The sequence below is a fragment of the Lampetra fluviatilis genome, chromosome 51 (genome assembly GCF_964198595.1).
Source record: "Lampetra fluviatilis chromosome 51, kcLamFluv1.1, whole genome shotgun sequence".
In the NCBI taxonomy this organism is placed as follows: Eukaryota; Metazoa; Chordata; class Hyperoartia; order Petromyzontiformes; family Petromyzontidae; genus Lampetra; species Lampetra fluviatilis.
The window spans coordinates 4,231,558-4,252,651 of record NC_136325.1 but is presented as its reverse complement, the minus strand read 5'-3'; the positions used below and the strand labels follow the sequence as shown (position 1 = coordinate 4,252,651).

The following is a 21,094-nucleotide window of genomic DNA, read 5'->3' as shown; positions in this document are numbered from 1 at the left end:
CCAAATGATGGGTTACTTTGTTGAGTTATCGTTTGTGGCCAGGTCGCTTCTGAAAAATAAGTTAATACCTCAGTGGGCTTTGCCTGGTAGGATGGGGATGGTTTATTGTTGTATTTGTAATTGTTTGTCTGACTTGTTTACCTTTCTTGTACTTTGCACTCCTATCGTGTTCTCGTATTGTTGGTTGTTATAATGGTCTTACCCGCCCCTACTGGACATATGGGAAAAATTAACCCCTAAAAACAACGTTTTTCAATATAAATCCTTTATATGCGTGTTCAATGGGCCACAACCCAGCCCACATTGGTTTTTGAAACGGGCAGCTAGAGTCCTCTCGTCCTCTGGCTTGAGATGGCTGCCACCTATGGGTCAGATGATTGTCTGCCACCATTAAGCAATTGGTAATTAAATATAATATTTTTTTTCCTAAAAGGTGTAAAATTTTGGAAAAAAAATTTCACGAAAATACATTGTCACACACAACGAGTCTGTGTGCAAAATGTCAGCTCGATTTGATCACGGGAAGTGGGTTAAAAAACGACCGAAAGATTTGCACGGTCGTAAGCGCGCAAGTAAGTGAACTTAATATAAAGGATTTATAAATAGCTTAATAGATCACCGGATTCCTCCAGTATAAATATTCTGATTCTGACTTGTAACATACAGCGTAGCATTTTCCCCATCTTCCCCATGTTCAAAGCAGTTTGCTCCATTTCCCATGAATATGCTAAATTCATCTTCATATGCACATTCTTTTTGTTAAGGCGCTCTTCCACCTCCAACCCAGCTTATATATAAGCTCCTAGCTTGGTAGTGTCTCATTCTTCACCTGAAGACGGCTGCTTGCGTTGTGGCCGAAACGTCGTGAGAATTATTTTATTTTATTATGTTTTATTTTTATTATTTTATTACTTCCCTTCTACGTGACTTTACCGAAAGAACCAAGAAGACAGTTTGCTCCATGTTTTTTTATAAGCTGTCACCAATATGCCACTGATCGGCAATCAGGTTGCAAACCGACGATTACTCAAGAGAAGCTCTGTGAAGAATTCACCACCATCATCGCCATCGGCCATGACCAATCCAGTTGGTGGTGAAGGCCTCTCCGATCCGTTACCGCCGCTCAGTCGGAGACCCATTTCTGCGCCCATCACGGTCGGCAAAGCTACGCCGCGTTTGCAGGGTTGCATCGTAACAGCATCGTTCTGTCTTCTTGGTTCTTTCGGTAAAGTCACGTAGAAGGGAAATAATAAAATAATACAAATGAAACATAATAAAATACAATTCTCACGACGTTTCGGCCACAACGCAAGCAGCCGTCCTCAGGTGAAGACCAGGTCTGTCGGAAAGACAGCGTCTGAATGACAGACCTGTTTTTCACCCGAGGACGGCTGCTTGCGTTGTGGCCGAAACGTCGTGAGAATTGTATTTTATTATGTTTTATTATCTTCTTAGGTTTTTTCGGTAAAGTCACGTAGAAAGTAAAATAAAATAAAAAACAAAAATCACGACGTTTCGGAGGCAACACAAGTCTCCGTCATCAGGTGGGACCGTCACAGCCAGATTAGCTGTATCAAGTGAGGCAATGATTCAAGATGTAATCCCTTAAAAGCGAGTTGAGGGGGGAGGGAGAGGGAGGGGGGAGCTCATCAGACTATGGTAGCCAATGAAAGGAACGTATCGGGAGGGAGGGGGGGCGAGGCCAAAAGGGTGGGCGATGGACGTGGAAGCGCTTGTGCCGCTTGCGCACAAGCGCTTCCACGTCCATCGCCCACCCTTTCATCGCCCACCCTTTTGGCCTCGCCCCCCCTCCCTCCCGATACGTTCCTTTCATTGGCTACCATAGTCTGATGAGCTCCCCCCTCCCTCTCCCTCCCCCCTCAACTCGCTTTTAAGGGATTACATCTTGAATCATTGCCTCACTTGATACAGCTAATCTGGCTGTGACGGTCCCACCTGATGACGGAGACTTGTGTTGCCTCCGAAACGTCGTGATTTTTGTTTTTTATTTTATTTTACTTTCTACGTGACTTTACCGAAAAAACCTAAGAAGATGATTCCTTGCAGTCACGAAAGCTTCAAATCTAGAATTATGTTTTATTATTTTATTATTTCCCTTCTACGTGACTTTACCGAAAGAACCAAGAAGATGAATCCCTGCAGTCACGAAAGTTTAAATCGAAGCATCGTTCTGAGCGGAGCTGGTTGGGGAGCGGAATAAAATGCTTTCATGAAAAAACAGTCGAGGGTAACTGTAGCGACGGGAATGTGCGAGTCTGATGAACGGTTGCGGCTGGTTCCTCCCCCCGCCTCCCCATACAAGTTTTGCTATTTCAAAAGATTTTAAACAATCAAATGCCTCATCTTGTCGCAAGATGAGGGCATTAAGGCGCATTCATAGTTCATGGATGGCGTGTCTGGCTAGGAGAGGTACAGTTACGTTGGGACCCGTTAATATAATTTGATACTTCTTGTTTGAGCTGTCACGTGAACGCTGATTACACCTGCAATGAAAGTATAATGGGTGGTCAGCCCACCGTTTGCAGAATCCGGCGACCTAAGTTGGAATCCCGGCCAAGGTTTAATCCCCCCCCTCCACTCGACTCCCCCCCCACCTTTTACCAACCTGCACTAACTAGTGTGGTTGCAGTTTATTTTGTTTAACCAGGTGAACACTCCAATGACCGGGATAGGTTTAATTCGAAAAAGTGACCCACTGCGTTAATCTGCCAGTAGGGAGGTAATGGTTTGCTATGTATGGTACCAATTGTGTAATTTGCAGATGTATTTTTTTTTCTAATTTGGGAAACCTCCCATCATTGACAAACTTTACTAATTGCCTGTGTCGGATGGGTTGAGAACGGCTGGATTTTTTTTCCATACACATTGAAACCTCGCCTTTTTTATATAGCAGCACGCCTAACAAATAGCATACCATTTGTATTGCAACAATTCCTGATATACGCTCGCTCTGAAACATACATCCCCCCCCCCCCCTCACGACATTCATAAGTAAATGAACATGTCTGTTGTGGATGATATGAAGGGTTGGTAAGTTAATCCTTTAGAATGAAGCTCGTGACTGATGTTCAGTATCTGCATAACAGCCCACACCAGAAAACGTTAACATTCATTTTTTTTGGAGTGCACAATGGATGGATTGCTTAATGCCTTTTTGATGGTATGCCAGATGTAATTGTTCATGTCACCGCGGCCAGAAGTCGTTGCAATTCATTTGTCCACCTTCCACAATTGCTGAAAACGCAAAGGAAGTCTCAATTCGTGCTCGTACGTTTAACTTCTTTCGTGCAACGAATGTAGCCAACCCTGCTAATCACACACGTCTGTGGATTACACAAAGATTCCCGGCACCGCGCATTTGTCCTCGATTTGTATTTAATCACGAAAGCTCACAATGCGGAAAGCTGACGGGTTCGTGGGCGGAACAAAATGTGTTTACACGCGTTCAGCTCGTGCCATTTTTATCTGCTTTTATCTCCAAATTATGGGCAACCTTTCGTGCAATTTTTTTACCTGATTTCCTCTGGCAATTAAACGATTTGATGATGTTTTTAGGTTTTTTCGGTAAAGTCACCTAGGTTAAAACATTAAAAAGTAAAATAAAATAAAAATCACGACGTTTCGGAGGCAACACAAGCTTCCGTCTTCAGGTGGTACCGTCACAGCCACGACAGCTGTATCAAGTAAATGAGAGATTGCAGGAGCTACCACTCCGTTTATATAATGGTTGGAGAAGGTGGTAGCTCCTGCAATCTCTCATTTACTTGATACAGCTGTCGTGGCTGTGACGGTACCACCTGAAGACGGAAGCTTGTGTTGCCTCCGAAACGTCGTGATTTTTATTTTGTTTTACTTTTTAATGTTTTTACCTACGTGACTTTACCGAAAAAACCTAAGAATATTAATCATTGCAGTCACGAAAGCTTCAAATCTAGGATTTGATGATGGTGCCTTGGCAGTGATGAACATGCACAGTTACAAAAAAAATACCTGCCCCAGTAACACTGCTTTAAAATATATATAGACAACGTTTTGGGCAACAGCCCTTCTTTATGTGTTAAGAAGAATGGCTATGAGCCAATTCTTGGCCTGTTGTATATACAGCATATATTTACATGTTTACGCAGTGTCATTGACGAATGTGTAGAGTTTTTTTTCGAGGGCAAGTCCCCAACAGCAAAATAATTGCAGACTAAAGTTGTCCTCTTATCGGATCATACTTAGGAGAGTGAAGAGTGTTATTAAGACCCCATGGTATAGACAGATGGACGGATGGATGGATGAACAGACAGATAATTCATGCACTAACGCTTTGAACTTTAGTTGGAAAGAGTTATGGAAAGTGTCCTTCAAAGGCCATTCTTGGACTATATTTTATCCCTGTAGAACATAATTCATGCTTTGGCATGTCACACGAATTAATACCTCCACACTGGGCAATTAAACAAAAAGCTTCGTAGTGGACACACTATTATTTGGTTCTTTCGGTAAAGTCACGTAGATAGAAAAAAAGTGCATACAAATAATAAAATAAAAGTAAAAACAAAAACCACGACGTTTCGATCGCAACACAAGCGGTCGTCATCAGGAAAAGGGGGGTTTGCCTCTAAAGGCAAACTGTTTATAAAGGTTTAGAGATGGGCGTAGCCCAAGTGTATCAGCAGCATGGGCGGGGCAGCTAATATTAATGTAGGAGAAAACAACTAAACTGGCAGTGGGTCTCCCCCAATCAAAGGGCCGCCGGGCAATCATTGCCCCTCGCTCCACACACCCACACTGCTGACGGTGGAGGTTGACAAGAAAACACAAATCATGACACCAAATGGTTGATGACATCTTTCTAATTATTGCTCAGTTTATAACCATCCTCATAGTTGAAATTGTGTCTGTTTTTATGGATGGCTTCATGAACTAATCTTTGTTGATAGCCAGTAGGCTTGCAAAGTAAAAGTGTACACACTGTACGTTAAAAGACTATTAACGTATGCGCATACCCTCACTCATTACTAGCATGTGCAAAAATGTGAATTGACATGGAGCAATTGTTCAGACATGAATAGATGTACAACAAGGTATAACAAGGACATGTGGCTCATTCAGACTGCATGTCTTACCAGAGGCGTAGCTAGGGGGGGGGGGGCAGGGGGGTACATATGTCCCCGGGCGCCAAGGTAAAGGGGCGCCAAAATGAGGCTTACAACGTCACATTATAACTTATTGCGGCGGGCGCGGCAGCCTGAAACTACTGCACAAATCTACACCTCGACCTAAAAGTTTATATATCCCGCCACACACAGCCTACATGTCATGTAATTACATTTTGTATGTGATTAAACGGGGGGGGGGGCGCCAATTTTATAGTTCGTCCCCGGGCGCAAAATATCCTAGCTACGCCACTGTGCCTTACAGTGGATATCTATTTGGTGTTTGAACATCTAACACCTGTTTTATTGCCAGAAAGGGTGACGCCTATGCTTGTGTTTTCATCATTGTGTTACTGGCAAAAAGGTCCCATAGATATACATTGTATGCGTCTTGTTTATCTTGAGTACTTTGGTTTCGAATGCCAAACTCTCATTTACGCAATTTGGCAAACATCCTCATGCAGGCCCTCTGGCTCCCTTTTTCAAAGGGGCCTGAGTAAACGACCCCAAAAGAAGAGGTACATTTCACGTTTTATTTGATCAATTAACTTAATCGATTCCTCATCCCTGATCTAAAATTACATTTCTTATAATGCAGACTAGACTAGTTGGCGATCCATCTCCCTTGACCTTTAACAGACCACTGGTCTGACACTCGCCACTCTCCTAACATGAATTACTCACCTGATGCTCACCCCTCACCAGACAATCACATCCACTATGTAGGTTCACCAATAACAGTCACACTTGTCAAACACTCGCCACTCCGAGACACTCACCAGCCACACTCACTCATTGCCCGCATACTGATGGTGTAATATATAAGAGTTCATAGACACACTTTTTGAATGCAGCCCGCTTATGAGAACTTGCAAAAAGAGTTGGGAGGAAATCCCCAAAAGTCGAGCAGTGTGAGGAAAGAGCAGAAAGGAAAGTGTCGTGACCTACAGTGTGGTGATGAGTGAGTTGGTGAGTTGGGTAGTGTGTTGGTGAGGCTGTGTTGTTATCACCTGCAGTGTGGTAGTTGAACACAGGGTGGTGGATGAGACAAATCAACCTGTCTGGTGGAGACCAAGTCCTCCAAACGGGTGGATGAATTGAGGAGTGAAGTTAATGGTATCCATGGTGGCAGCAATAGCAGGGTGATATGGAGTCAACTGACCGTCGGTGAGCGAGTGACTTTTACTGGGTTCATGAATCGACCTGAACGCTTCATGTTTAACTCGTATAATGTCCACGTATAATGTGACAGATGGCTGAGCGTGGTGGCTGCGGTGTGCCGCTCTTCATGCAGTCGCCTGGGAGGTGGGGTTGGTGGATTACATTGAGATGGAGCTATTCACATGTTAGATTCTCCAAGAGCGCCTTGTTAGCAGGAGTGCGTGATTTGCCTGGTGAAGATCGTTCATCGGGTAAAGTGTTTTTAATGTTCGTGTTGTTTTCTCGGCTGTGGAAGCTTAAACCAAATGCATACATTGTTCACCTTTGTGTGTACGTGTGTTGAATTTCTTTCGCTCCGCACGTAGCCAACCGTGCTCGTCAGAGGTGTGGGGGAAGGACAACAAACTAAACACAACAAAAATGTTTGGGCTCACACATCCACACACCTTTTTTTGTGCCCAACTTATAAATGTAATGGAAAGAAGAAATTACATGTTTTGTTTAAATGCACCACATTTTTTATGGAAAAAAAAGTTTTATAAGGCAAGGTAATTGCTCTGACCTTCACACCCACATTTTAGATTAATTCAAAAATTAATAGTTAGCAGTTTTCTGACTTTAGAGTTTCTCCTTTTCAATTAAATCAACCTTGACAGCAACTATATCACTACTTGTTTCGTTTATTATGTATGTACAGTACATCTAAAACAATTCTCATCGATTCTTAATTACAGCTTCATCTCTTAAATGCTGATAAAGTTGATGAATGCAAACCAATTAAATGAAACAGTAAACATACAAGGACGATCTATTTTATAGGAATGTGGTTTGGGAAATTGGAAATGTTAATTTCATCCTTTAATGGGTGGGTGGGTGCCTCAGAGGTTAGAATCCTGAGCTGGCACTGCTGAGATCCTGGGTTCAAATCCAGGCACACAGGAGGTCGTGGGTTCGATCCCGACCCTGACGCCTGTATATTTTGAGTTTGCATGTCTTTCTCCCCGTGGTCGTTTGGATTTTTTTTTCGGGTCCTCCGGTTTTCCCCTCCACATTTAGAATCAACAGTATTTGGCTGCAATATATTTCCACACGATGAGCCACTTCGTTGGGCTATCGTTTGTGTCCAGGTCGCATCTGAAAAATAGATTTATAGCTCAGTGTGCCTTACCTGGTTAAAAAATATATATAGTTTCGAAGTTTAATAGTTTATATTAGGATATAATCCCACACTGGTCACAATAACTGCACAATAAAACAGATTACATTTGTTGTAGATTTGAAGCTTTCGTGACTGCAAGGATTCATATTCGTAGGTTTTTTCGGTAAAGTCACGTAGGTAAAACATTAAAATTAATAAAAGTAAAATAAAATAAAAATCACGAAGTTTCGGAGGCAACACAAGCTTCCATCTTCAGGTGGAACCTTCACAGCCACGACAGCTGTATCAAGTAAATGAGAGATTACAAGAGCTACCACTCCGTATATATAATGGTTGGAGAGGGGGAAGGGCCAAGTACGGCACACTTTTTATTAATATGGTAAGGTGAGGCTTAAGAGGCTGAGCCTTTGTTATGGAGAGGTACGGTTTGTGACTAAGCCTGGCCTACATAACAATAGTGTGAAAAAAGAAACAACTAAACATGGTAAAACAAGCCTGGCTGTCTATCAATAACCTGTAATAGTTGTTTATTAATTTTAATGTTTTACCTACGTGACTTTACCGAAAAAACCTAATAATAATATTACATTTGGTTCTGCACTTAATGTGGTGGATTGCTTGACAGTGTGTTTGTCGCACGATGAACATTGCTCTCGCGTACGGAGCGGTTTGGAAAGTGCTGCCCTTTACTGTGTGGACCCAGAGGTCACTTTTTAAGGCACCCCAGAGATATATCTGTGAAATCTTCTTCCATGTAGTGTACACAAACATGAACGGCTGCAATTGCTGTGCGAGATATCTGAATTAATTCCCTGTCTCTTGACATCGTGCCGACAGCACAATCAGGGGGGGGGGGAGGGAATTGGGCCAGAAACATTCCATTAAAAAACATACAACATAATTTCCTCATGTGCCCTTATTGCAGTATTTACTCCCGATTGTTGACTTTTAGAATATCCCACAGAGGTCACAGAGCTGAAAGTGTGCCCGGTGACTGATTGACGATTGACGTCTTCCCATTCGTTGTGAACGATTCCGCGTCGCGTCACCGAGCCTCCATAGCCCTCACGATAGCGCATAACGGCACTTCGCTTGCGGGTCGCATCGTCAAACAACCGTTCTGCTTATCGTCCTCTCTCTTTTTTGTGTGTTCTACTCGAATTCACGTTTCTTTTTTTTCACACAGTCACCTCCCCCCCCCTCCCTCCATCACTTCTCACCCAGCGTAAACAAACGTGCACAAAACATTACGCTGTCCAATTTGTTCTGCGGCTGCTTTCCCTCCTCTCATTAACCATTACGCGTCTCTAAAAATTGGCTTTAATTACCACGTTTAAGTTTCCTCTTTTACTCCTCAAGCCGCGGTGTCAATTGCTCAAGCTCCATGAGTTCCCCCCCCCCCTCCCTTTTGTCGCGTGTATACCGTGAACTTACCGTACACGCAGAGTCAATGCCAATTACAACTTTGGATGAATGTTTTGTTTGCGGAAAAACACTCAGGCTGAAAAATGCCACCACCCCTCACCATTAACATTGCATAAGAGAAAACAATGTACCACTCCGTGATGTGTCGGTAATAAGCACCTTCGCTTGGGAAAGTAATTCCTCTGCATACGAGCAGATAACGTTACGTTTCACAAGGCAGTGCTGATGCCAACAGTGAGATTGTTTTTGTTTTGGTCTTTAATTTTATGCATGAGTGTGCTACCATTGTCTGCCATTTGAACAATGACACCATCATCTCAATATATTATACATAGGTAGATATTCAGCTCGTAAACTCTTAAACACTCCCCCTCGACTTCAATTGAAAATCGGCTCGTTCTATATTGAATAATAGGATTATTGATATACAGTACACAATCACATCTATGCTACTGAAAACCAATGTTTTTTTGCTCAAGTTTTAATTAATGATTGCGTATACATTAATGCACTGTAGTTACATGCATACGTACGGCATGGGGTGGAGCAGTGGCACTGTGGTTAGCACATTGCACTTTGAACCCGGAGTGGTGAAGAATGGTCAAGAAACCTCCATGACCGACATGGCGTGGAGAAGCCTACATGCAGCAGTGGGTCGACGTAGCTGTAAAATGTTGCAACCTTTTTTAGAATCAGACTCTTTACTTATTTTTGGAGAAATCCGATGAGCTATAAAGCTCTTTATCACATGTGTCCAGTAAGGAGCGGGTCAGAAAATTCGAGCAGCAAACAATACGAAAACACAATACGAGTGCAAAGTATAGGAAAGGTAAGAAAATCACTAAATATATGTTTATTTTACTAGGTAAAAGCCCACTGAGCCATTACCTTATTTTTTAGACATGACCTGACCACACATCATAGCTCAACGAAGGGACTTATAACGTGTACATTTATAGCAGCGAGATAATATAAATAATATAAACGCATATTTCTAAATGGGGACGGAAAAACCGGAGAACCCGGATAAAATATCCAGTCGACCACTGAGAGAACATACAAACTCCAAATATCCAGGCGTCGGGATCGAACCCATGGCTTCCTGCCCACCAGGCGAGGGAGTTAACATCACGTCACCGTGATGTGATTGCAAGCTGCTTCTGAAATTACACGTGCAACCAAGAAGTGGTTAAGTCAAAGCGAAAATGGCCAAACGATGTCTTCGACGTGTCACACGTCTCCCTTAGCCCAGGCGAGATATTGGATTATTGCAAACTTGACGTCTCGGAAAGTTTCTAAAAGTAATCTGGCTGCGATGGGAACGAGTTGAGCGAATTGTAATGGAGTGTCTGAACTGCAGTCACAATTACAATCGGATTCTTTTTTTTTCCGCAGCACAAAAGTTAGTGCATTTCAATGGGCCTCTGGCTTCGCGCTAAACAAAGAAGGAGATCGGTTTCGTTATTAGTATTTCTTGCTATCTCGCTGCAAAGTAATATTTACAACCGTGCTGCCGCTCGTCGAGTTGCAAATGTTCCTGTTGCAAAGCTCCATTTGGGACAAGCGATGAGACAAGAAGTGGAGGAGCTTGGGCCCGCACTGCATCCACCACTCTGGCTCATCAAACGATTTATAGTTTTCAATTACATTTCATCCTTAGTTATTGTGCGGCGCTGGAGTGCTCGTGGAAACGTTAACAAAGGGTGGAGGCGAGGGAGGGTGGTAGTTTCTACATGTTTCCCCCCCCCCCCCCCCCACAAAAAGGACCCTTGTAATTCTGTGTGAATTAAAAATGATTTGTTTACTTTGCTAAACTAGAACTTTTTAAAGCATTTCCGAAAGAGCGCTTTATGTGTATGGGTTTTTTTTGCCATTGTTGCTACGTAAAATTGTAGCCGGTGGCTGGTAAGTTATGGGGGAGGGGTGGAAATGCTCAAATGTATTCTCATAAAACGCATTTGTAAATCACTGGCATGGAAAGAAAGGCAGAGAAAGAGGGAATAAAAGACCATATTCGTCAACAAGATGAATGCGATGGCCCAAATCAGTCGACGACTCGGCTCTTTGAAAGAAGAAAAAAATAACTTTTAGTTTTTTTGAGTTGTTGTTGTTAGTCCGTGGATCTATTACGGAGCGCCGTGCAAACGTCGCCACGATAACGGCGATGAGAAAAATGGCAGTCCGAGGGAAGAGACTCTCCTTGCAAATGTGAAAGATTTCCTCTGCTGGTTAGTTTGCCCCTGCTGGGCAGGTAAGACGACTTGCAAGTAAATGTGAACATACCCCCCACCCGCCCCTTTTTTGAGAGTTATAGAGCTAAGTTTTGGAACACAGTATAACATAACAACTGTTTAACAACAAAACTCCCTACGGTGTATTCCGCAGGACATGGATAGGTAAAAAGTGGGCATCGTCGTGGCTTTTGCAGTCAATGCCACCTCTTGTGCTTGCGTTGTCTGCAGCGCCTCGTGCACGGCTATTGATGTGGCTCATGGGGCCTTTGTCCCTGTTGAGTGAATACCAGCTTCGATGGGCATTTCAGTCCGGGGGATTTGATGCTCGTTTGTTTCACTCGTCTTTAAGGATGTTTATCAGGCATTGGCACAATCTTAACTCTGCTGTTTTTTTTTCTGTATTCTAAGATCTAGATTATATAAGTGGTAAGCCTGCAATCAGTCTTCTCTGTTGACCTTCATATCCAAGCGGGAAACATTTATCTCTTGAGCAGCATTATTCACGATGCAATTTGAAATGTATTGTGTGCATGCCACGTGGCATTTGAAGGCGCGTTTCTATGACAAGATGCTGGATACATTTCCATCGTGAGGATGCCCATGGTGAAATCGACTTTCGTGTTATTTACATTGTAATGATTACAAGGATGGTCACAGACACCATGGTGACAAATGTGTTGTTGATTGTGTAATTGATGATGGCATTGTTATTTACACAATTCATGATGATGCTGGTGTTGATGATAGCAATGGTGATGAGATAATTAATGACATTTTTTTAAGATAATGAGTTTCCCAAAGTTTCCTTCCTATTCATCACAAAGGCCACTTTCACAATGAGATGAGATGTTTTTATCTCCAACCCACTGCTGGATGAAGATTTCCCCAAGCCATTGCCGTCTCTCACAATCCCGGAATCTACCTAGCACCTACACATGGGCTGATTTCATCACTCCATCTCTCCCCAGCGGCCTTGCTCTCGGACCCGTTGCTGCCACTCTGGCATTATTCTTGATCCCTGGAGCTGGAGTTCCCAGTGCAGAGGCAATAGTTACCTCCTCTCAGTCGAGATGGTCATGGCACGTAAGTCGAACGGCGGACCATCGGCTTCCTAAGCTCCTTCTTTACGGTGAACTCAAAGAGGCCAAAAACTGCGCTACAAAGACGCCTCGAAAAGCTAACCCAAGAGAGCCAAAACTCAATGTGGGACTCCCGGGAGGAAATTTCAGAGCCAACGGTAAAGCAGCGCAGAAGTGGCTGCTGTGGCCGACTCGGTCAAGTGGGTTGAAGAAAAAAGGGGAGAAAAAAAATAACAACAACCTATCAACATCAACACCAGAAGCAGCAGCAACAACACAAATCCCATCCATCAGATGAGCAGCAACTCGCGCCCACGGTGTGGCCGATGCTTCCAGGCCAAGGGGCTGGTGCCCCTCATCCCACCGGCGCGCAGGGAAATTGCTGCGGCGAGCTGTCCTCCGCAGTCACCGTCGTTCGTGATGGACAGCGGAAGAAAGGAAGAAGAGTCTTGATCGCCGGTCGTCATCCCTTCCAACGATGTGCCCTGTTCGAGGCTGCGAGCTCTGCCTGACAGCCTTAATTTACATCGAATTCATGCACAGGATCACCTTATCTAAGCACGTCAATTGAGTCGCCCTGCTCGGGCAGATTAGAATGACGCTGTAATTGGGGGGATGGAGACACGATAAGATTGGACACATTCTGGGTGGTTTGCTTATCGATGGCCAGGAGATGGCAGCACAACAAATTCATTCTTGAATCCATCTGTTCAGACCTATGAGTACTATCCTATTGCATGTACAGGTTTTCTCTCCACAAGCACACAAAGCCGCGCGCTATGCTGAACCACGCGCAGCATTTTGCTCGCGTACCTCGCGGAACAATCTATTCGTAAAATGCTTTCGAAAAATATAGCAATGTGACAATCACCGTTTGGAGTTTTTTTTTTATTATTGGGGGCTCGAGCCAATAATGTCAATTGGCAGGGGAAAAGGTGTCAACGCTTCTCAAAAAAAAGAAAAACATCGTCACGTCCGTCAATATCGACGGACGGACAACCGCTTATTAATCCGGGGCAATGCAAACCCACTTAGAGAACGGCATTGATCGCAGGTAATTGTGAGGCTATGCTACATCGAGACCGTATATGAGCTGGCTGGCAGTCACAACACGCTTTCTTCTGGAGGCTCTGACAAAAAAAAACCGCATCTTACTCACGTACATATGTCTACAATCCATTTTGCCAGTCCTCTGCTGAATGAATCAGAATCTGTATTTATCCTGAAGAAATCCGATGAGCTATGAAGCTCTTTCACAGATGTCGAAATAAGTTCAACATACATACAGTTAAATTTCGATTTAAAGCTGTCGTAATTGCCGGGATTCATAGTCTTGGTTCTTTCGGTAAAGTCACGTAGAAGGGAAATAATAAAATAATACACGTGAAAAAATAATTAGCATTATTTTATTATTTCCCTGCAACGTGACTTTACCGAAAGAACCAAGAATATACATACAGTTAGTTACAACAACAAGCAAGTAAGGACCTCCACGTGCCTTGCAGGGCCGTGAGCGATATTCGATCAAACCTCACCACCCTGTCAGTGTGGGTTAGTGTAGGTGGGAGGTGGTGGGGGGGGCTGCAGAACAGCAATGGATTTTGCCGTGCTGCCCTGGACAATGCTCCAGGCATTGTGGGCTGTGGAGGGCATTGTGGGCTATGCTCCCCTCGGTTGGCAGTGATCCGTTCAAAAACACTGTCCAGGCTAAAACTGCTTAACCTTGAGAAAGGTTATATTTAGTCGCAGTTATCTTGATCGTACAAAACCTTCATTAGAACTGGAAGGTGAAGAAGAAAAACCTCCGCTTGTGGATGTTTTTATTTCTTTATTTTATTTTACAAGTGGTGAGCGAGAATGCAAAACAATTCCACAGATAAAAGGATTTGTGGAGAATAATACCGCTCAGAGGGAATCGATTTTATATATCACTGGTTGTCTGTCAGCCAGAAACAACATCCTCAAAAAACTTAAAACTAAACAAGAGGGTTAACCTTGCAAACTGTAATTGTTTGTCTGAAGGTTATCATCGTAATAACTAGCCAGATTTGGGGGTGGATGTTTGTGCGTGGTGCGTGTGTGGATATTTTATGTGTGTGTGTGCAGTCCTGGGCCTCCCCTAGGTCGACTCAGCCTCAAATAAGTACATAGTGTGGTGTGTAAACATCACCGCTAGGGAGATAAAGGCGATCGGGGGTGGTGTCGGCCACCCACCCCCTCGTGTGCCGTGCCGGCCTTCATTGGTGCTCGCAAACAGCACTTGCCTCAAAGTCTGTTGAGAATATACGGGGGGGGGGTCTTTGTCTCTTGTTTTAGTAGTGGACCAACTGTGGCACAGTAAAAAAGCCCAGGTGGTTAACCTGCCATTCATCTGAGTATCTCAGTCAACCCATAACACGTGGGTCTCCACCGTGGTCTTCTACTCGTGATCCTTCGACATTTCACGTGACCTCAAGTGCAACCTCGTTTGGCACACGTGCCATAATTTAGTAGTGAACAGTCGCCGATGGCGTGAATTATAGGAAGTGGTGGTCCAGCAATTAGTGCACTGCGTTATGAATCCAGTAAAAAACAATCCAAATCCTGGCTAGCACCTCTTGCGCAGTGCCGACCTTAAAAGGCGCTCGCTAACCGCACTTGCCCCAACAGTCTGATTAAAAGGCTGCATGCGTGATTGTTGCCCTTTGTCTCATGTGTGTGCCCGCCTTTCCTCGTGTGTGCGCGCGTGTGCACGTGCACAGCTGATTGGCAGGCCAATGATGCCAGCTTACTGGGCACTGGGATTCCAGCTGAGCCGCTGGGGCTACACCAGCCTGCAGGACGTGCAGGAAACCGTGGAGCGGAACAGAGCCACCGGGATGCCATACGTACGAGATGCCTGCTCGGTCGCCCGCTCAGCCGATGCGCGGGGCACATATGCGCCTACGGTCACGCACCGTGCACGCGCGCACACACGCTCGTACGCACTCTCTCTCTCTCTGACACGTGCACGCGGAATGCCGTGCGTACGAGATGCCTGCAAACGCCGCGGAAATACGCGTGCGTGCATTCACCCACCAACCACGCGGCAGCACCGGCAGTCCGCGCTCTCCACACTCCAGATTGCATTTGCATGAGATGAACGTCATAATTTCCGCTGCGCAAGCATAGCCGCACGCCCACTCAGGCACATATTCCCCCCCCCCCCTCTGATATTCGTTGAGATTATGAGCAGTTATTAGCATGGGCGCTACTCAGAATTCCCCTTGCAGCTCGTGCAGTGCCTTTCTTGCTTAAAATTAAACACTTTCACGCATTGTGGCTTCGCTTAATCCTCTGCGCAGAGCGCCAACAAGCAAGAACGCCTAACCATCCAGCGGGATGTTCTGGGGAAAGTGGGACCATTTTTGGCACCAGTCTCTGGCACGCATTTCCTAAAAAGCATTTTTTGGCAACGGGAAATGAGATGGCGCGGTGGACATACTTTTAAATCTGAGGATGACAACGCTAGCTGGCATTGCAACTGCAAGGCATTGTGAGCAGACTGGTCACTGCGAGGCCTGACATTGGCGAATGTCTCAGGCAAACAGCCGTGCAATTTCCCAGCTGTCCTATTACAGTGTACATAATTTAGAGCCAAATTTTTTTTAAAATCTACACCTTGAATGTATGGATTATCAGCATAAATATTTTATTTCGATACTATAAACACATATGGAATGACATGTTAAAAAAAATCATCCTGGCAACAAAAATCACCAGACAGCTGGGTTTTATATATATCGCAAACCTAGAATTACGATGCATTTTGCTTTTGCCCATTTCATGCAGGTCCTCATGGTAAAAGGTGTGTTTTATTTGAACGTGTTTTGGCTAGATAACAAGCAAATAAATTGATCATTAAATTTTAAAAAATGAAGTTTCTGATTGACATGCATATCGTGCTATATTTTATGAGCAACTTAATTGGATCCCCGAAGTCACATCGGGAAGCAGAAGCGGATTTACCCCACCACACGTGACCTGCCGATCAACTGTTATACATTTACTACATATCTGCTACATCGCCACGATTGAATGTTTTTTGATTGTCACAGTGGCAAGATGTTAACTGCCTGGCCTGAGCTGCAGGAGGTCGTGAGTTCAATCCCAAGAAACACGTGTTTAGAGTATTTGGCCACCTCGTTGAGATATCATTTGTGGCCAGGTCGCTTCTGTGTGGGCCTTACCTGGTCAAATAAAAATATAGTTGTAGTTTTTTTTGCCTATTAATTGCCATGAATTTCCATGCCACCCAATGTCCCAGCTGCTTTGACTGCCGTCCCACACCCTCGCAGGACGTGCAGTACACAGACATCGACTCGATGGAGGACCGCAAGGACTTCACGTATGACATGGGCAAGTGGGCCGACCTTCCCGCATTTGTGAAGGACTTACACGACCACAACCAGCGCTACGTCATCATCCTGGTGAGAGCATTTGGCATGGGCAGGGCAGCGTTCGGTCCCGTGGTGGCGAGATGTTAACTCTCTCGCCTGGTATGCAGGACGTCGTGGGTTCGATCCACACCCTAACGCCCGGCTGTGTATTTGGAGTGTGCGTGTCTTTCTCCTCGTAGTCTCTTTGGATTTTTCTCCGATACCTCCGTTTTTTCCCCTCCACATTTAAAATGAACATCACGCGTTTGGAGTATTTGGCTGATAGAAATTTCCACGTGATAAACGACTTGGTTGAGCTATTATTTGTGGGCATTTGCTTAAGATAAAAAGAACTCTACAGCTCAGTGGGCCTTACCTGGTAAAATAAATAAAAAATAGTTCAATCTTGACTTGAAGCTTTCGTGACTGCAGGAATCCATACTCTTTGGTTCTTTCGATAAAGTCACGTAGGTAGAAAATAAAATAAATCACGACGGGCGCAACACAAGCGTCCTTCATCAGGTGGGAAAGCATGGTCTGCTGCTGAGGCAGGCTGTTTTAAAAGGTTTGAAATGGGTGTAGCGCAAGGGTCATAAAGAAGTGGGCGGGCGCTAGTGATGTTAACGTGAGAAATTGCCATAAATATAATTGTGTCGTGAACCCACCACCACCCGACACGGCCAATGAGTCAGGTTTGTCACGTAAATAAAACGTCCCAATTTGTTATGAGTACGTTACTAATACAGCACACCGGTGTGTTGGAGAGTAAACTCACAATTTGTAAATGTTGTGGGCTTAGTCTCCCAACACACCGGCGTGCTGTACTGACGAATTGGCAGGTTTTGTTCACGTCACAAACCTCACTAATTGGCTGTGTCGGGTGGTGGCGGTTTTACGACAATTAGTTACTTTTTTCAGCACACCGGTGTGTTGGCGAGTAAACTTACAACATTTATAATTTGAGTGCGATCATAACAAGCAGCTTCATCAGGCGATTTGCCAGGATTGTGAAGAAGTCTTCCTGTTTCAGTCTTAGACAAACTAATAATGGTGATGTCATCATTCTGAGCCAATCAGAGGCGGGTTAATGTCATCATATAGATGACAATGGATTATATCTAACCAGAAAAAAACCTTTATTATGGATAATATTGGTCGCGAAAGCCTACGTGTTAATCTGTCCAACCGGCAGTGTAAATGGGATCACCACAGTTAGTCGATCAGCAGGTTACGTGCTAGTGGGGTCAAGTGTCAGTATTCTCAAACTAGATTTGAAGTTTCGTGACTGCAGGGATCCATACTCCTTGGTTCTTTCAGTAAAGTCACGTAGGTATAAAAAATAAAATGAAATAAATCACGACGTTTCGGGCGCAACACAAGCGTCCGCCATCAGGTGGGACAACCACAGCAAGAAACAATTGCTGAAGTGTGCAAAAGAGCTGATGTAACAAGAGGCTATATAGGCAAGAGAGGGGGGGAGGAGCCAGGGAGTGTTGCATGCTAAGACACATGCACAACAAAATGCCGGAGTAGGGAGGGGAAGTGAGCGGGGCTGGGAGTGGGAAGCTGAAGAAACTGAGTATCCTCAAACTGTCACCATCTCTCGGGGTTCAGCGGCACCACCAGTCCACGTAACACATTCCTGCGGAGGGAGCTGGTAGGAACGTCGGGTTGTTCGGTCAATGGCCAGGGTCAACGGCGGCGTGGTGTATTCCGCAAATATGGCCGACTGTGAGGGCGGGCACAAGCCGGCGTGAGTAGGTTAAACGTTGAGTTTTATAAGGGCACCACGGGGTGACTAGCCCCTTCCCACCTAGCCCCACCCCTCCCCTCCCCACCCTCCCCTCCCCACCCTCCCCACTCAGCCCCTCCCCACCCTCCCCTCCCCACCCAGCCCTCCCCACCCTCCCCACTCAGCCCCTCCCCACCCTCCCCTCTCCACCCAGCCTCACCCCTCCCATTTTTGGATGCACGAAGGACGGACGGACACAATAACCTCCTGTGGGCTGGTGTAACCAGGAGGTTCCTACCAGTAATATCTACACTCTGGCTGATTATTCACACAATCGTCCCCGACGGGCTCCCAACGTCGTCATTTAGAACACCATCCCAGCAGCAGATATTTTAGAGTATTCGTACTTCCGATACATTTACGATGATTGCACGATCGATTTCTTATTTCCAGTTGAATGTCAATACCACCATATTGCTTTTGACACTGATGTAACATTCGAATGTAAATCAATTAAAGGGGAAATTATTGGCAAGCTTATAAATACATATTAAATAACAAAATATTGCATTTATTTTCGCAAGACATGCTTCCGTGACATTGGTTAAATCCTTCTGAAAAGAGGATTACATTTAAAAGTAGAACGAAACTCCGGACATGTTTAAATACATTTCTCTCCAGAGGAAATAGTAATTTGCTACATCAAAAGCAGCTTCGGCTTGGTGTTCTTTTGTACAAGTTCTTTTCCCACTGAGGGGTTTTATCGGCTCGCAACAGATTGTGAGGTAATTTTGCAGCCTCCAAGCAGAAAACTGCACCAGCGGCATTCACCGCTTACAGCAGGAGGAACGCAGTCTCTGTGGATGGGTGGCGGTGGGTGTTCGGACACGCGCACAACACCTTGGCTAAGAGGCGCTCACAACACTTTGGTGGGGGGGAAAAACACCACGTGTATTTTGGAGTTCCGCGGTCGCCTCCACAGGATGTGAATGCAGATGTATTGCTAATGATGGAACCTTTGAACACACAGTGGCGCACAGACAGTAAGTCACCAGTTGTGAGTCAGTGGCCAGCATTTGAGTAGATTTAATATAATGAGAGTGCAGTTCATATAATGAACGTGCAGTTGAACCCCAGTTATCTGTGATGATGTGGCGGTGAGTGATCTTCCCAATAACCACCAGGAACTATTCGCGAGTAGGGCACTCGCAACTTCCAAAGCACGGATGCACCCCAGGTTAAGAACGTGCGACAACATCTGACGCTCTGTGATGGTGGTAGCTTGTGCCTGTGCCTTTCATCTCTGTCGTTGAGCTATTATTGTCATTATTATCACGCGGCTTTCACCAAGAAAGCCTCCCTGAGTCTCAAGTATGTTTTTTTTCTGGAGGGTCCTGCCATGTTTTACGCAGTAAGGCACAACGTTGATCTGTGTAATCCTAAAGACTAGTTTGCAGGTAATACTTCCACATTTGGATATTTGACCACGACAATTTACGTGACGTTTGTTCGTGTTCTCTTTACTATGGAAGGTAAACCGGAGAACCTGGTGGAAACTCGTGCAAAACATAAGCACCATCTTCTGGCCATGCATTCAGAGTGTCTCAACGAAGATAAGCCTGTGTTTGGTCCCGGTCCGAATCGTAAAGAGCAACTTTTTCCATATTCTTTGTTTTTTTCGGTAAAGTCACGTAGGTAAAAATAAAGAAATTAAACTTAATAAAAGTAAAATAAAATATAAATAAAATGAAATAAAAATAAAAATCACGACGTTTCGGAGGCAACACAAGCTTCCGTCTTCAGATGGAACCGTCACAGCACGCTTGCAGTATTTTTATTTTATTTTACTTTTATTAGTATTAAGTTTATTTTTTTACCTACGTGACTTTACCGAAAAAACCCAAGAATATGAATCCTTGCAGTCACGAAAACTTCAAATCTAGAACTTTTTCCATCTTTTTTTCCTCACCTTGGGCAAGCGTTCCCCACTTTCAGAGGCGGCTCGCAGCGCTACTGCCGTCGTGTTTTCTCCGCGGCGTCTTTAAGTGTTTACTCCGGTGACAGATTGTCGTACAACATGTGGCGCTGCTGGTTGAGAGATTGTAATCCCAGTTCTGAATGAAATACCGGCTCACGTTGACGTAGTACTTAAGGGCACATCAGAGTTCATTCATTTATCATCTTTATCATGATCACTATAACCCATCCTCATCATCGTCATCGTCGGCAATTCATTTCCATCTTTACAACAACTGTGTCTCATAAAAAAAAATCGTGTTTATCACCTTCGTACCTCCTGCTATAGTGTGTCATTTTAATCGTGAATGCTTCATACTGTCATAGCCATACATTGCTCTGGAGTCAGGAAAATGTTCATGAACATGACCAGTACACCCAATTATTGTCGTCATCATCATCGTCTTCATCATCACCATCATCATCACAACCAATCATCATTATCATCCTCTGGTGTGGGTAAAATCATCACTATCTGGGGAAGTTTCAACACTTGGTGGGTGGAAGTATTAAGAGTAGATATTCCTCATCAGAGCAATATGGCATTTCCACCGATGGCTCGAAACCATAATTGCAATTACAGTGCAATACAATTGGATTTATAGAGCGTGACAATGTAATTACATATTCAAAACACTTTACAAATAGGAACCCATGCACATAAAAAGGTAATTTGATGGGAATTTGAAACTCTAACCGAGGTTATAACCGTTAATGCATTAAACT

At 44.4% G+C, this 21,094-nt stretch overlaps 1 protein-coding gene across 1 annotated transcript in view; it reads left to right on the top strand.

Moving 5' to 3' along the window:
- Positions 1 to 21,094, top strand: part of LOC144948874 (sucrase-isomaltase, intestinal-like) — a 329,860-nt gene that overhangs the window by 141,672 nt on the left and 167,094 nt on the right. Inside the window, exons 9-10 of the mRNA XM_078878575.1 lie at positions 14,965 to 15,090; positions 16,540 to 16,671. Of these exons, the coding sequence (XP_078734701.1) occupies positions 14,965 to 15,090; positions 16,540 to 16,671 (258 nt within the window). The remainder of the gene's footprint in view (positions 1 to 14,964; positions 15,091 to 16,539; positions 16,672 to 21,094) is intronic.